A 16,269-nucleotide genomic window follows, 5' to 3' on the forward strand; every position below is an offset into this window, starting at 1 on the left:
GCCCCTCACTTGGGTATTTTGGACTGTGCTGTTCAGAGAATAGGTCCTGTCATTCAGCTCTTAGAGGTTTTAAGCCACGTTTTCTTTCCCACTAACCTTCACAGTGTATGGGCTACGGGATGCTCAGGTTCTGTTCTCTCTGTAGTTTGGCAGCATGAATATATTGTGCAGCTGAGCATGATTTCTCCTGGAAATGCAGGTGGTGAAAGTGGCAAAATGCATTAATTAGCTGAGCTAATAATGATTCTCTGTGAATAAACAAAGTAATTATTCTGTTTGATCTGTGACCATAATGTTAGAGCTCTGTGGACATTTCTTCTTCTTTTTCCTCATATACTCAAAGTAGACTGCTTTTTAAATAATTTATCATGTGCCTGCTGTGTAGGAAAAAAAAAGTTATCCAGCTGAAAGTTGGAGACACTCCATTAAAATCAACTGAGACAAAATGATCAAGATCAAGAACTGTATACAAAAATGAAAGCTAGTTTAAATTGACCAATTTGAATTTGATGGAAGACCAGATAGGTCTATAAACAATAATTTCATCCTTAAAAATGTAATTTCTTTTTGCCAGAATCCCAGAAGTTTGGAAAGAGGCAAAAAAATTTTTAGCAGGATTTACTACCTAGCAGATGGCTATAGACACTGTTTCCGTAGGTGGAGGCCTTAAAGAACAGGTGTGACAAATTTAGAGTTAATCTAGGGGAAATCTCATAGAGATCTCTTGCAATCTTACAAGTCTCTGATTCACAATTACTACATAGCAAATTCTCAGTGTGATGATTCTTACTGCTTTAGACAGAAGTAGTTACGATGTCTAGGATTTTTAAATCGACAAATAATAAGACTGGACACAAAAGGATTGTTTGGTTAAAATTGCTTACCATAACTCATCATTTGTATAGTAATGAGCCTTCAGCTTTCTCAGGAAGCTATTCTTCCAATTCTGCTCACGTTTGTACTTGTTCTGTACTCATTTAACACTGATGGTTTCAGAGAAGCTATTTTAGATTCACAGGTGCCCGGATTTATTCATTGATTATGGAAGAAAATATGTTCAGCCTTGCAGTTGGGTAAATTGGGGTGGCAAAGGAGACAATGAACTGCCATAATCAACCTTGAGTACAGAGATTCTTAGTTTATTTTCCTATCAAAAGGAGTAGGTTTGGGTAAATGATAATGTAATAGGAATAGAAATATTTCCAGGAACAGAAATTAGGACCTTATTCACAAATAAATTATATATTTTGTAACTTCCAATGTCATGTACCTGCAAGTGGGACAGAAAAGCTGTCTTTTGTCCTCCTTCTCTGTAGATAATATGATTAATATTCATCATCAAGGACTTGTGGTTTGAAATAAAATACAAATCCATTATATACTCAAGACTATTATATAGGGCAGGTTGCCTAGCTGAACATATGCTGGACAATAAGAAATAGGAAGAAAAACCTGCAGTAGTGAATATCTGTTTGTAAAAAATGAAGTTTACAAAAAGGAAAGAAGAATCCTTTAAAGTAGACTGATCCATGAGTACTTTGTGGTTTTTTTTTTTGGGCAGGAAGTTCAGATTAAATGGAACTGATCAGGTTCCTTCCAGAAGTTTAGAAGTTTTGGCAGAGGGTTGGTGTGGGGGCACAGCCTGATTTTCATGCCTGCAGCAAGAATTTTTCATATCAGTGTCACATGCTTCATATCATACCAAAGTGTGTTCTTAATGTAGCATAATTGTTATTGTTATTCTTAACATCTTTGAAAAATAATTAAACACTACTGTTCCTTTGTTCTGAAGTTGTCCCTGTTGTTAAAAAGAGCTTTGAAGGTTGGATGTAATTTACTGAACTGCGGCATAGTTATTGTATGTTAGTAGAGAAGTATAGTAGATAGTGAAGTGCAGAGCACTGTACTTACTTACTTATTCCATACTGTATTTTGAGAAGCTCATCAAAGCCAGCTGCTAGCAGCTTTGTTCCACCACTCTTATTGCTTTGCAGACTGATGTTCCTCAGGGAGTGATACGGGTGCAAGCGCCTCATCTTTCCAAAGTTTCCATGGCAATACAGCTGACAGAAGAACTGAAAGCCGGTGATATAGTAGCCAGGTTTCTCAGCCAGAAAAGGTATAAACATGTCTTTGTTTTGTTATCATGTCGGGAGAAGTGTCTCTTCATTTATTATATCAAGAAAAAAGTTTTAAAATACTCAAAGTCCAGGTCAGTTCATGAACTGTTTGGCTGAATTTAGCCATCAAAATATACGCTTGAGGAATTAATGCTTTTAAATGTTATTAAAGCCCAGGAAACCTTTAGGAATACATAAATGCTGTTAGTAAAAAAATGTTAGTAAAAAATTAATTGCTGTGTAATCTGATGGGTCAGGAATAGTTTGGTAATTTTGTGGGGACAAGTCAGAAGGGAATTCCAAGAAAACAGAGGAATGAGGAAAGAAGAAAGATTTTTTTTTTAATAATGCATTTATTATGTAAATATATAATACATTTATATATAAAAATCTATTTAAAATACAAGCATCATAAAGGCACCCCAGGACATGCATTTCTATATAACAGCATAATAGGTACTGGAGTATAATGATGTGAAAATGTCATGTACATTAAATGATTTTAAACCAAAAGCTACATTTTAGTCATTCAAATCCATTTAGAAAGGGAGAAATTTTAATGAATCTTTTGAAAAAAAAATAAAATTAATGCACGTGTTCATCATATCTAGCTATTCATCTAAAGCAATAATATGGTACACTAGTTGAGATTTAGAAGCTGCTTTTTCCTAAATGCTGTTTTTAGAGTTTTACGCCATTGTTAGGAAGTTATTTTCTTGCTGGGCTTTAGCATATATTATTACAATTAAGAAGTGAGAATAATAGAATCCCTTTGTAATACAGGGACTTTATTTTTCCACTGTCTGTTTTTTACCTCTTTTAATTGCAGTACAATTAAATCCATCAAGACAGTGGTTTTCCCACCCAACCATAAGGCTTTTTCTGAAATATGGCACATTTGAGGGAAATACTTATTTTTGCAGCAGCAGTAAAAGAAAAATCAGAGAGTAAATATCAAGCTACTTGTTAATAACAATGAAATTCTTTCCTAAAACCTGCAGTTTCTTCATATTTATCTTATTTTACCTTTCCTAGTGTACTGTTCACTTGCAGGACTGTTCATTTGCACTAGCATGCAAGGGTATTCTTGTTCACTGATTGTGTCAGTAAGGATTTGTGATGGGTGCAGTGCTGATTTTAATTAGCATTAACTTCTCCCAGACATGTCTAAGTGGCTGATCCACAAGCACCTTTGTAATATCATCATTATGTTCTGTTCCCCACAGTGGAAATGTCCAAACACTCAAGAAAGAAGAGGTCTTTCTTTATGAAATAGGAGGAAATATTGGTAAGAATGGCTTCTGAACAGCTTACTTTGCTAGAATAAGATTCCTTGGCACATTGTCCATGGGCTTCACTGTGTTGCATTTTTATTCATGTCCCTTGTTCTCCCTGACACTAAGGCAGACAGTTAACCTTGTGGAGAAGGCAGCAGAGATGTTGGTGTAATCATTATATCAGTAGTATCTTACCATCTGTCCCTGAGGAAGTTGGCAGCTGTAACAGATGTTCCTGATATGTAGGTACAGTGAATAAGCACAGAAAGGTTGGATACAAAGGTGCTTGGAATTCATCTTATTCATCTCTTTGTATTAAGGCATAATAAGTGAACTTACATTCCTTCATGTTCTGCATTTGAGTGTCATTTTGGAGGGAGTGTTCTTTTGGGGGGAAGAAGATGCTCAACCAGAAAGATGACCATGTGATAAAATTTTCCAACAGCTAGTCTTTCCTGCCCTGCTTATTCCAGATCCTTTTGATTAAAGTAAATAGCAGATAAGCAAAGTTAATGCCAAGGATAATTCTGAGCCCAGTTCTAAAGTTTTCTTCCATGAATGGAAGAGTATTTTTGCATTAGAAATCAGTTTCTAATCATAGTATTTTTCATATGTTCAGGAAAACAAAAGGAGAACTAGAAAGCAGTAGTAGATTGGATTTACATTTACTTTTTTCCTTAACTGTGACCTGTTAAACTTATTTGGCATTATCAAATTACATGCAGTACTTCTTTTCTTTGCAAGTTTCAATTCCATATCTAAATTGCCACTTATAGCATTTTTCTTTTATTCTAATCACTATTATAAATCATGTTTTTTGCATGTTTGTCTAAACCAAAAGACTTAATTAAAAATTAATTACTTATGTTTCCTGCAACAGTATGTTTTAGTGTTTTTACTAAGTCTGATAAGTAAGTTGCCAAGATAGTTGGATGCCAGAAGAATGTATTATATGTTCTCTTGCAAATCCAGTATCTACATACATTTCCTATGCCTGTTAAAGCAGGTTGCAATCCCAGACATAAGACTTTTTTAAAGGAGAGCAATATCTTTTTTATTCTACAGAGGTGTAATCATTGCAGGAAAAAAGGTTTTGTAGCAGAATTCCAATGAAACTGGAACAACTGTTACTGTTACTTTAAATTTGTGACAGAAATTGTATTTCTCTTAGAGAAAGTGCAGATTTATTTTGTTTTGTTGTGACATAGGTTAGAAAGCTTAGATGCTTTTTCTGTCTGAATGGTTTACTTCCAGAGGATTTCAACTTTAATCAGTCCTTATTAGTCCTTATTAATACTCTCAGTTGAAGTAAGAGAAACTCCCTGCCTTTAACCTGCCGTACAGGTTTAAGTAAACCAGCTGTCCTGACCTTTGCCATCTGTCTCTCTTCCCAGTGTGCCTGACTCATGTAGAGGGAGCCCAAAACAAGACTCGAGGGGCTCGTGACACTCTCATGTCCTTACACTTGTACTTAAAATTGTAACAAGCACAACACTGTGATCTTGTCCTCTAGCAGTTGCAGCTGCTGAAGTCTGCACACATTTCTTTAGTAGTCAGTACGCTGTAGGATTTCAGGGCACTGAATGGGACTTCTGCCACAGATTTGTGCCCAGGACTGGATGGATAGGGACATAGCAAAGTGCTGTCCCCATGCTCTCACTGCCTGAACATGCTGCACTGTGCAGAGGAGAAGACCTAGTTCAGCAGCACGGGCAGTACTGGTCACAGAGGTTCGGATTAAAATCCTAGAGAGAGCAGATGGAGACTGTGCCTGCTTGAGCAGGGAGGCCAAAGAGCTGGCAGACAAACTCAGCTGCACCATTCTACCTATGTTTGCCTCCTGTCTCAGGAGTGCAAGTACTGGAAATATCTGTCTGGCACGAGCCATCCACCCCAAATAATTGCATAGCAGAGTAGAAGAGGAGCTGTGATGTAGAGCTGCAAATGCATGAGATAATGCTTTGCCTGTAGGGCAAAGGGAAGAATGAGCAGATCTTGATGGATCAGCATATGCTATTTTCATCGTTGCTACTAGACATAAATTAATTGCCTGTAGTGCACCAAGAACAGTGTACTACTTTCCCCTCCTAGGACAGCAACTATTACAAGTGCTATACAGAACAGCTTATTTAAGAGGAGGAGGATAGGGAGTAACACTTTCTTAGCAAGCAAAAACCTTGCACAAACTTAGCATTTAGAAAGGGGAAAATAAATTTTAATGGGCTTCCATGCATGTGAATGTAGTTTTTGGATATAATCATGAGAGGATCAGGACATTGCTCCACTTTTATTTGCAGAGGGGAGTTCCAATCTGCATGGTCTGTGTGAGGAATCTGACCTAGAACGTGTTGCAGAGGTAGAGCAGCCCTTTCTCTCCTTCCTTCTTCTTCTTCTCCCCTTCCTCATCAAGGCAGACAGGAAGGGTAGGAGCACCTCCAACTTTTATGTGCATTGTCCTTTGTTAAACACCACAGAGAGACTTTGAAAATGTCATGGAGTAAAACAGTAACAGGAACTTTGGAAGTTGTTTCATTTCTCTGTTAGTACTGGTGTAATCACATGGTTTTTCTGTTTCTAGGAGAACGCTGCCTTGATGATGATACCTACATGAAGGACCTCTACCAGCTCAACCCAAATGCTGAGTGGGTTATAAAACCTAAGCAGAGCTAAGATCACAGCTAATGGCAAAACCTCCAACCTGTGGACTTTAGTTGTACGGCTGAATGTTTCAAAGGGGAGAGAGTCTCCTCTCAACATTCAACCATTGTGTATATTAATAGAACTTTATCCAGTTTAATAAAAAAAAGGCAATAGTGACCCAACAGTTATAACAAGTAAACTTTCAGTTTTACTTGCAGCAAAATTTTGGAGATAGCACAATTTTCCCACTCATGTTTGAAACGAGCATAAGTACCTTATATATTTTATATATAAGTACCTTAAATATTCTAATGGCACTAAGCTACCTCCCATCTGATAGGTCTTGTTTAAGAATTTATTTTTCAAGCAGGTGTTTAAACTCTTTGTATTAGAGACCTACAAACTCTTTGTGTAGCATTTTGTGTTCATATAGGTCTTTTCAGTGCTAGTACAATAGAGAACCAAATCCTGATCAGCACTTCTGAATGGTACAGTATTAAAAATACCTGACCAAGTCATATGAATTTCCCAAATAAGTGTGAATTTCACTGGAAAAAACTGCAATGCAATGTATTTTGTCTTTGGAAGTCCTAATTTAAAGTTTGATGAAAACTATTTAAAAACAACTGTGAAGATGCTTTCTATGCAGCTTTTTTGCTAGGTCTTTTAAGTAATTTTATTTTTACTCCAGTTGATTGTGCTCTTGAGATTATTACAAAACAAAAGAAAGAAAAAAAGAAACAAAGGATCATGTGACAAGGTGAGTCTTTTTAAAGCTCACTACTCTTGGCATTGTTCTTTCTGGCATATTGTCATGCACTAGAAAAACCTTTTAGGTATTTCAGCAGTGATTGCAGCCATGTTACATACACCGATTTCAGGTTTTTTGGACCTCTGATAGATTGAGTTTTGTGAACTGCCAAAACTTTTCAGTTACTAGCATAATAAAAACTTTCAGGAAAAACAAGATAACTGTAGAAGGAAACTGTAGTCTCAATTTCATAGGTAGCAAGCCACTAAACCTTTCACTCCAAACCCAGTGTAAGAGTCTGCTGTGGGTATTACTTACCATTGGCTATATATCTGGTTTATCCTGGACGAGGTTAGAAATCAAGTTCTGATTGCCCTGATGCTGATAGGTGCTGTCTAAACCACTTCAAAAATTAGTGCTCCAACAGAGAACTATTGCAAATCCATCCCTTTTCAGGAAAGGACTGAAAGCTCTCCATGGAATTCACTGATAATGAATTGTAGACTGAGGAGGCTTGTTGCAACACAAAGAACTGTGGCCTGGAGCTCCAGAGCCCCAGTTCCACAGCAACACTTTGGGCTCACTAGCTTGTGTACCACTTCACAATTTATTTGTAAACTAGCTCAGCTGTGCTCAAGTGCTTTCACCTGCGTGCTGACTACCTGAAGTAACTACTGTGAAATTGTATCCTTGGAATGAAATGCTTTCTCTCAGTGCACACAGAGATTTATATTGACCTCATAGGGAGTATTCTACTTGCAATCAAGGACTGAATTACATTTTTTTACGTGATCTAAGCTGATTAAAGGAATAAAGGACCTTTCTGCTGAGCTTTGGACGTGGGCCCTGTGTTGACAGAGTAACCACTGGAACTCTCCCTTTTATGTACAAGCAGTGAAATAGAACTCTGAAAGGTCATAGAAAAATTAGACATCTGCTGATTAGTTATCCACAGTATATGAACAATTTTGGGGCCATGTATATTTATTGTTTCTTAAAGTCTGTCTTCATATGAAGAAGAAGCACTGCACTGGTTGGTTCTGAAAAGCAGGATGAGTAAAAGAGGAAATTGTTCTAATGTACTGCTCGATGCTCCATCTAGCTGGGTATTCCCACGTGGTATAGCACTGTGCCACTATGGGCAAATCCTCTTAAGACAAATTACTTTTGTCTGTAGAGCAAACTCCCTGCTCTTCAAATGGAAGGAATAGAGTAGCAAAGCAGTACAAGACTTAGGTAAACATTTATGAACCTAGTGTAATAAATATAAAGGGTTTTTTTTGACATGTAATACAAAAGTGATGCGTGTTCTCGTAATACATTATAGTTCTGTAGAAGATTATTTGTTACTGGAACTCTAGGTGTTATTTTAATCAGGAGCAAAGTGCAGATGATAGGAACAGCTGTTCCAGGAGTTTCAGTATAAAATTGCAACCAACCTGTGGTTATGATCTCTTAAATAACTTTGCTTATGGTTTAGTGCCATTGTTTTTTTAATTCTAAAAAGTTCTTTTCTAATTAAATGGTTTTTTTCTGACATTTTCTGACTTTCAAATTCTTATATTTGTGCATAAAACATACCCCAATGACACTAAGCAATAATTATTTTGTGATTTCACACTTTACATCTTTGTAGAGAGCTAGTGGTATTGTGTATGACAAGAGACATTGATAAGTTAAAGTCCGGCAAAACAAATGCCTGCTGGAAAAAGAAGTAACAGGCTAGAAGTTTAGAACTTTGCTGCAATTGCAATACATCTTTGCTAAATCTGTAATGTGACAATTACTGGGTACGTGCAGAGCAGGAGACTTCTCAGACCTCATTGAGAGTACCAGCTCTTAATTCTTCATAATTAAGTAATTAAATTAGGGCACATGTGTGGAGTCCAAAATGCATTCAGGTAAGCTGATAAGAATCTCTTATAATTAAAAACACAGTGCTGCATTAGTTGCTTATTTGGGGTGATTTGGTAGGCCACCCTTGTTTGACTGGTGACTTGGGAAACACGTCTGCAGGAGGTTTTTCACCTGTGGATAGATTAATGCTGTGTGCAACCCTGTACGGGCAGAGCAGCCAGGACTGGGGAGAGGAAGGAGTGGGGAAGCAGGTGATGGTCCTCTTACCACTGCCTGGATGTTGTGGAGTATGTAAGGATGGTTTTGTGCTCAAAAACCCTCTGGTGAAGGAAGGGGAAGGAGGGGAAAGGTCCCCAATGCTTGTATGAGGTGTAGACACCTTTCTCACACTGCCTGTTCTTCAAAGACCTCAGAGTTTGCACTCATTTTCCAAAGCCTTGTGTTCTTCCCCACCTTGTGCAAAGCACAGGCACCATCCCTGGGTATCTGTGGGTGCCAGGAGGAAAGGTGTCATCCCAACCAAGTGTCCCCTGTGTGAGCAGCAGCGAGACACATTTATCTCACATTGCAAGTCAACAAGCAGCATCTCTGAGCATTCCACTGAGGTTTCAAGAAAACAGTAGGGAGGAGGAAGATGAATGGATCTGGATGTCTTGGAAATATTGGCTGAATTTCTGTCCGTGGCATGACTGAGATGACTTCAAGGATAAGGAGATGCACTTTTTGGCTGTGAGCACCAACAAAGAAGGAAATGTTTGAGAAAGGCCTGCTTGAAACTTTTCCCAGCCCATTATTTCTTTGTCAGACATTATTAAAAGCAATGTAACTCTCCGATAAAATACACTATCTTCCTAAGTATTGAGTGAAATTGCAGCAGCAAGCTAACTTGGTGAAAGATTGCTAAAGAAATTGTTTCCTTGGTATCACATTGAAATGCATCTTAGGATTAGTTCTCTGCTGTACTTCTATCTTTAAGAGGTTGCAGCCACTCAAAAAGTATAGAATGTGTATGTGCTAATACAACAATATTTATAATAATTTTTTAATATAGAACAATGCTTTAAAAATATTTATATCACTGTTTGTGTACCACTGTGGTCTGTTGCACACAGAGCACATCTGAAGTAGGTAAGTACCTATTATCCCCATTTAACAGATAGGAAAAGTGTTCATAAATGGCTGGCTTCTGGCTAGAAGGGATGAAATTAATCTGATTTGTAGAAGCCAAATAATGATCCTCCAACAATTGCCTTAAAAATCTGCTGTATTGCCAGTAACAGCGGTATAGCAATCACAAGTATGGCTTCAGGGGATTCTTTTAATAAATACAATGCTGTAATTTTTAGCCTGGGTTCCAGAGGAAATTTATCTGGGGTAATCTTGCTACCTTGTGTGTGTCTTCCCCTAATTACTTTTCTGTCTGTTGGCAGACTTTAGTAATTTTTGGCAAATGCAGTGGGAGGAAAGGCGTGTGTCAAGAAAATAATTAAGCTTCTACGAGCTTCATAAAACTAGGTAGTAGGAGTCCTTCGTTCAATGGGGAGATGACAGCATAAGTTTCAGTTTTATTTAGGCACCAGAACAGAAATGTGAGAGAAATCATACACATGCTCTGGCCATGGAGGAAGGCTGTGCTTGGAGCTCTCAGCCAGCCATCAGGATTTGGCATCAGGCCTTTGGAGGCCTGAGAAAGCACTTGCTTTTGTTGCTGCCTGCTTTTTGAATCTTCTTTGTTGGCATGATGTGGGTGATTCTTGCTGAAGCTGCAGTTGTTCTCCTGGGCTGGCTTTTGGGGTGCAGCCTCTCTGGTTAGTGCAACTCATGCCCATACCCTCCCGGTGGACTGAGCACCTTTCCAGCCTGAGCTGTACCCACAGCTGAAGGCGTTGATGCTGGTGAGGAGGTGGGTAGAGATACTTCTCTCTCTGCCTGTAGGGCTGTTGGGAATTACCTTCAGCCTGGGGAATAATTGGATCTGAAACTGGGCAGTATCAAAGGACAGCCTTCACTTGCAGGTTTTAAACCATCGTGGGAATACAACTTGCCCTTCATGAATCACAGGAAGTGGTGGTGGTGGTTCAAAAGATAGTATTACTCCTTGGTAGTCCATTCTGGTATGGCTGAAAGGATTCTTCCTTCCCCCTGTGGCCCTGTAAAACCAATAACTAATGCTCATTTGCATTAAGAGCCACAGTCGCTGCATTTCACCTATGGAATGAGCTTTGCCCTCTGTGTTACCATTGTGCCTCTGTAATGCAGTTACTCCTGAGAACAAATTGTCTTGCTTCCCGTGAGCAGTCTGCTCGCATGCTGTGTCGCTAGATCAGCTCCTGCAGGGCAGCCAGTCCTGTGCTGCTTTCCCCCGGGATTCCCTGTGCCTTCCGAGCGGTGACCCCGCCACGTGGCTATCCACACGCGGGGATGTGCCTTTGCCGTCCGCTGTCATTCCCCGCCTGCCGGGCACAAGCGGAGGGTCATTCCTACGGCACTCGCTCTTCTATTCCATGTGTCGGGGAAAGAAATGCCGGGCAGCTGCCACGGGCGGCTGTATCTCCGTGTCCCGGCCCGGCCCCTCCGGGCTTTGTCCGTGTTTTCACTGCCGGGCGGGGCGGCGGCAGGTGGCGGTGCGGGGCCGCGCTCCGCTCCGCTCCGCTCCGCTCCGCTCCGCTCTGCTCTGCGGCGGGGCCACAGCGTGAGCGCCGCTTTCATTTCGGCTCCAGAGCAGAAACCGGAGAGAGAGATCGTACCCGTGCTCTGGCCGGCCGGAGAGGAAAGCTGCGCTTGGAGCTCGCAGCCAGCCGGCGGGATTTTGTTGTCAGCGCGTTTGGAGAAGTGGTCACCTTGTGTGCCTGTCTGCTTTCATGCCATCCATCCTAGCAGCTGCACCATGCCATGTATTTAGTTTAATGCATTTTTCTTATGCATTAAAAATGAGAAAATGCATGAGAAAATGCTGGTGATGCAGCATATAACTCATGTGTCTGAGACAGCGCATCTAGGCAGGGACAGCTTCGATGTCCAGTGCTCTGGACACAGCGAAACTGAGAGTAGACAAAGCTTTGCACAGCAGAAAATCACAGGCTTGACTCTTTTACTGGATATCCCTTGCTGATTGTCAAGATGCAGATGTACAACACACTGCAAATTATCCAGAATAAATGCAGGAATACATAATTTCTTGGAAACATCTGAGGTGCCAAACCCTGAGCTGTGTTGGATTAGCAACTAGAAACTGGTTTTTTGCTTATTCGCTTTTTCCCCTAGTCTCAGAAGAATATTTTTGTTAAAATCTTGCCGCCTTCTGATTTTTGGCTTAGTTGAAATTTATACTGTGTATTACCTATTTAGTTGTCTTGATTATATTCTAATATGTTCCCACATTCTGCTCTGTTAGTTGTAAGGCAAATGAGTTTCTGGGCCCTTGTTCTGGATGCTCCTCCTCTGCTACAGTCTGCCAAAAGCTGTCTTTATTCATTACTCTCCTTCAGCCTGGACAAAGAGAGTTTCTTTCAGCAGGAACCTGAGCAGATGAAGTAGTGCTGAGGCTGTTGTGGGTCTTTGCATGGCTGTGAAAGACAGAGCAGAGAGGTGTCCATTGCAGTATTCCTGTCTGCTTGCTGTGCATCAGCCTCATTCAGTGCAGTGTTTTGCTTCCATGGCAGCAAAATCTTACAATGCAGCCAGGTGATATCTATTTGGATTACTGTTGATCTTGAAATAAGCAGTATTTCTTGGGTTATGATGAGGCTGAAACCTTATTGTGCAACCTTGGAGTACTGGCAGAAGTGCCTGCTGGTGCTTTCAATGTGCCATTGTGAACTGAAAAATTTTTTTTTTCTTCTCATGGTGTTTAGCAATGAAAGAATAGACAATTCTGACATAGTTAGGAGTACAGTTATGTTTTTGAAAAAAAGTAGCTCAGAAAACATATTATGCAGTTACCTTTTAAATGGTTCAATTTTTTCCACCAAGATGATGTGTTTTCATTTTTTATAGATCTTTGGTGAGAGGTTATCCTGATTTTCCTTACATTTTTACCTTGGCTAGGTGGTAGAAGGAAATGTGAGAGAATTACTCTGTTGATATTTGGAGTTTTTACTTAATGAAAGTCTTACTGTTAAAGTATTGTTAAGATAATGATAGGCCAGTGTGTGAACATGAAAGGGAATCCTTCAGAAGAGGATTTTTATTTATTCCCGTTCCCTACAAGTTGAGAAAATGTGGCAGTCTGTAGACCGAATATGTCTGTCATTCCATGCAGACAAATGTGTCTGTCATTCCATTCCATTCCTATTTCACCACAGGTCTTCTAGGAAGAATCAGAAGAAAATACTCACATTCCCCACCCTGGAATGAGGAGATGATCTGTAGGTGGTGTTAGCAGTACTTAAAGACAGGGAGAACAGCGTGAGGCTGAGCAGGTTTTTTTATCTTTTTTTTCTTTTTAAATTGGCTAATTTTTTCTCTTTGAATGCTGCTGTTGTTGGGAATAATGAAAATTATTGTGAAAGCTCAGCATAAATAGTTTTTTTCTGTGCAACTACAATGTGGGTGTTCAGGGCTAATGAATAGAATACACAGGATTGCAATACTTTGCTCTGAATTTTTTCCAAAGAATTTCTAAGTTGCTTATAACAAATCCTCTTTGATCATTATAAAGAGGAATGTAGCAAGAACAGAAATACTTGCTCAACCAGTGATAAACCATTGGTAATGCTAGGAACAAATTATTTTTTCTGCCAATGCCCCTGTGGCTGTGGCGCAGTAAATTCTAAAAATGCTTGGTTCTAGGAAAAAATAATTAGTGCATAAACTGCACTACTAAACTGCATAATTAGGTATGCTGATGATGACAGCACTGGGATCCCAGGTCCGTCTATTAGGCACTGTCTTACAAATAAATCTGTGTACTGATGAGGTGTCATTAAGCTTACAAAATAACTTCCTGAAGGTTCCTTGCAGAATCTGAGCAATCCTGTTCAGAGTAGCTGTTCTTAGCTTGTCTATACTCTTACTTTTAGGTAATTTTAGCTCTCATACTCTTTTATGAAGCCCTTTAGCATTATTTGAGCAGTCAGTAAAAAAAGTCCACCCTTATGGTGTTTCCAGCATGCTTCACCTACATTATGTACAGAGGAAAAGGCCAGAAATACCATTCATCCATGTTACCCCAGAAGGCATAGCTGTTCCAAATAAGTATGCTTTAAGAGGACCTGATGTTCTCAAGGGATGCTCCAAAAGGCATTCCTGAACACAGGAAATCTCAATCTGTGTGTAGGAGTGTTTGCTGCTGGAAATGTGTCTGTATGCTGTGTTGAAGGGTGACCCACTGCTTCTCCAGCATTGTTGAGTGTGAAGTGACTGCCTGTTTTTGGAGAGAAATTACCTCATCCATGCCATTAGCAGAATTGGCAGAGTGATCAGTGCTGGCTGCTTCAGCATGATGTCATTGGACTTGGAAAGCTTTGTTGAAGTTTCAACTTGTGTTTAGGCATGCGCTTTTGCTTGCCATCTCACCCTCTCATCTCTGAATCAAAGTTGGGGTTTTTCAGCAAAGTATGTGGGCTGTGAGAGAGACTGCCTTTGGCCAGTTTGAAGGTCTGATTAGTTTTGTTTCCTGTGTATCTATGACGGTAGTCAACAGTGAATGCTTGAGGAAGGACTGAAGCATGGAACAAGAACCTGATTGTAATTCCCTAGTACTCTTTCTCAGCTAGCTTGTCACTTCCCGGTGTTCCATAGCCATCACAGAATCACAGAAAATCCTGACTGGGAAGGGATCCACCAGGATCATCAAAGTCCAACTCCTGGCACTGTACAGGACAGCCCCAGGAGTCATACAATGTGCCTGAGGTTTACTGAGGTAATGAGGTTTAATGAAATTTACTTCCACTAATTCTCTTAATTGCTTTTGGATCCCTATAAATTAATGGCATTCACTACATCCTATGGGAGTAGGTTTCACAGTGTAACTGAATTGTCCCTTTGGCAGGGATTCCTGTGCTCAAGGAACAGCCCTACATGTTTACTTTTGCCATGCTACTTGTGGTTTCACAGATCTTCTTGATTGTCCTCGCCTCTGGTCAAAGAGTAACAATGTGTTTGAAAGCCATTGCTGAACTTCGGTCATTTTTTGTTGCCCTTCTTAAACCTTTTCTTACTCTGTTCTGTCTTCTCAGATAAGAGGAAATCACAAACATACCTTGCACTCACATCTTACCAGGAGATGGGACAGTAATTTTTTTTCTCTGTACCTTGATGACTTCTGATACTTGTTTGGTTTTGGGGATTTTTTCTGGTGTTTTTTTGTGTTTGTTTGTTTGTTTGTTTGGGGTTTTTTGTTTTGGTTTGTTTGGTTGGTTTTGTTTTTCTTCAGTTTTAATCACTGAGTCAACATTTTCATAGTTATTAATGCAGTGATCTTTCATGTCCAGTGGTAGTTCAGATTCAGTGATTGTGAATGCAGTACGAGACTTTTTCTCATTTTCTCGGTTGCTGTGTACTTAACACTGAATTTAATCTGCCATTTTTTCACCAGTCATGAGGTCACCAGTATCATGAGGTCCCTCTGAAGCTCTCTGCAGTTTGTTTCTTTAAAGCCTTCAATAATTCAGTGCCAGTAACCTATCTTATCAGTTCTTTGAGATCACTTGAGATCAGGTGTATATTGAACAGCATGGGCTCAAAGTGCTTCACTGGGGACCTGCCTGCGATATTACTGCATTCTTTCCTTTTCTTTCTTGTCTTTTAAACTTGTTTATCCATATGAACACATTTTTTAAATTATTTCTTTTTTTTTCTATCTCACAGCAAGCTAATTAAGAAATTTGATGTTTATTTTTATTCTTTGTATCTTCCTTATGCACATGCTTATAAAATTCCTCAGAAACTCTCCAATAGGTTCATGAGTCATGACTTTATAAAAGAATTGTGTTATCTTCTGTAATGGGTTACTACAGTTAACATTTCAGCTGTGTCATACTTGAGCTCCGTTTAATTTGTGGTAATTAACCAGTGTTATTTTCCTAAATTTGTGTTACAATGTTTTACTGAAATTCAGCGTGAGATAACTCCTCTAGAGTCACTCCTGTAAATCCTAAAGAGGTAATATATAGTCATGGAAAGGCTTGGGTCAGAAAGGACCTCAAAGAACATCTAGTTCCAACCCTCCTGTCAAGGGCGGGGATGTCACTCATTAGACCAGGTTGCTCTGAGCCCCCATCCAACTTGGTCTTGAACATTTCCAGGGGTGGGGCAACTCTAACTTCTCTGGTCAATCTGTTCCAGTGTGTAACCACTCTCACAGTAAAGAATTTGTTAGTAACATCTAATCTAAACCTGTCCTCTTTCCATTTAAAGCCATTACCTTTTGTCCTATCTGTGCATATAAAAAGTTCCTCTACCTCCTTTTCTGTAAGCCTCTTTATGTATTGGAAGGTCTCAACAAGGTCTCCCTGGAGTCCCCTCTTCTTCAAGCAGAACAGCCCCAGCTCTCTCAGCCTGTCTTCATCAGAGAGGTTCTCCAGCCCTCTGATCCTTTGTGTCACTCCTCTGGATTCGCTCCAAGAGGTCCATGTCCTTCTGCTGAGGACTCAGAGCTGGATGCGGTGTTCCATGTGGAGTC

At 39.7% G+C, this 16,269-nt stretch overlaps 1 protein-coding gene across 2 annotated transcripts in view; it reads left to right on the top strand.

Annotated features, from left to right (window-relative positions):
* Positions 1-8,327, top strand: part of ARHGAP18 (Rho GTPase activating protein 18) — a 95,357-nt gene extending 87,030 nt beyond the window's left edge. For both annotated transcript variants that reach the window (XM_066547033.1, XM_066547032.1), the window contains exons 13-15: positions 1,995-2,119; positions 3,347-3,408; positions 5,976-8,327. In XM_066547033.1, the coding sequence (XP_066403130.1) occupies positions 1,995-2,119; positions 3,347-3,408; positions 5,976-6,067 (279 nt within the window). In that variant the 3' untranslated portion in view covers positions 6,068-8,327. The remainder of the gene's footprint in view (positions 1-1,994; positions 2,120-3,346; positions 3,409-5,975) is intronic.
* Positions 8,328-16,269: the final 7,942 nt, after the last annotated feature.

This window comes from Molothrus aeneus, chromosome 3 (genome assembly GCF_037042795.1).
Source record: "Molothrus aeneus isolate 106 chromosome 3, BPBGC_Maene_1.0, whole genome shotgun sequence".
NCBI classification, from domain to species: domain Eukaryota; kingdom Metazoa; phylum Chordata; class Aves; order Passeriformes; family Icteridae; genus Molothrus; species Molothrus aeneus.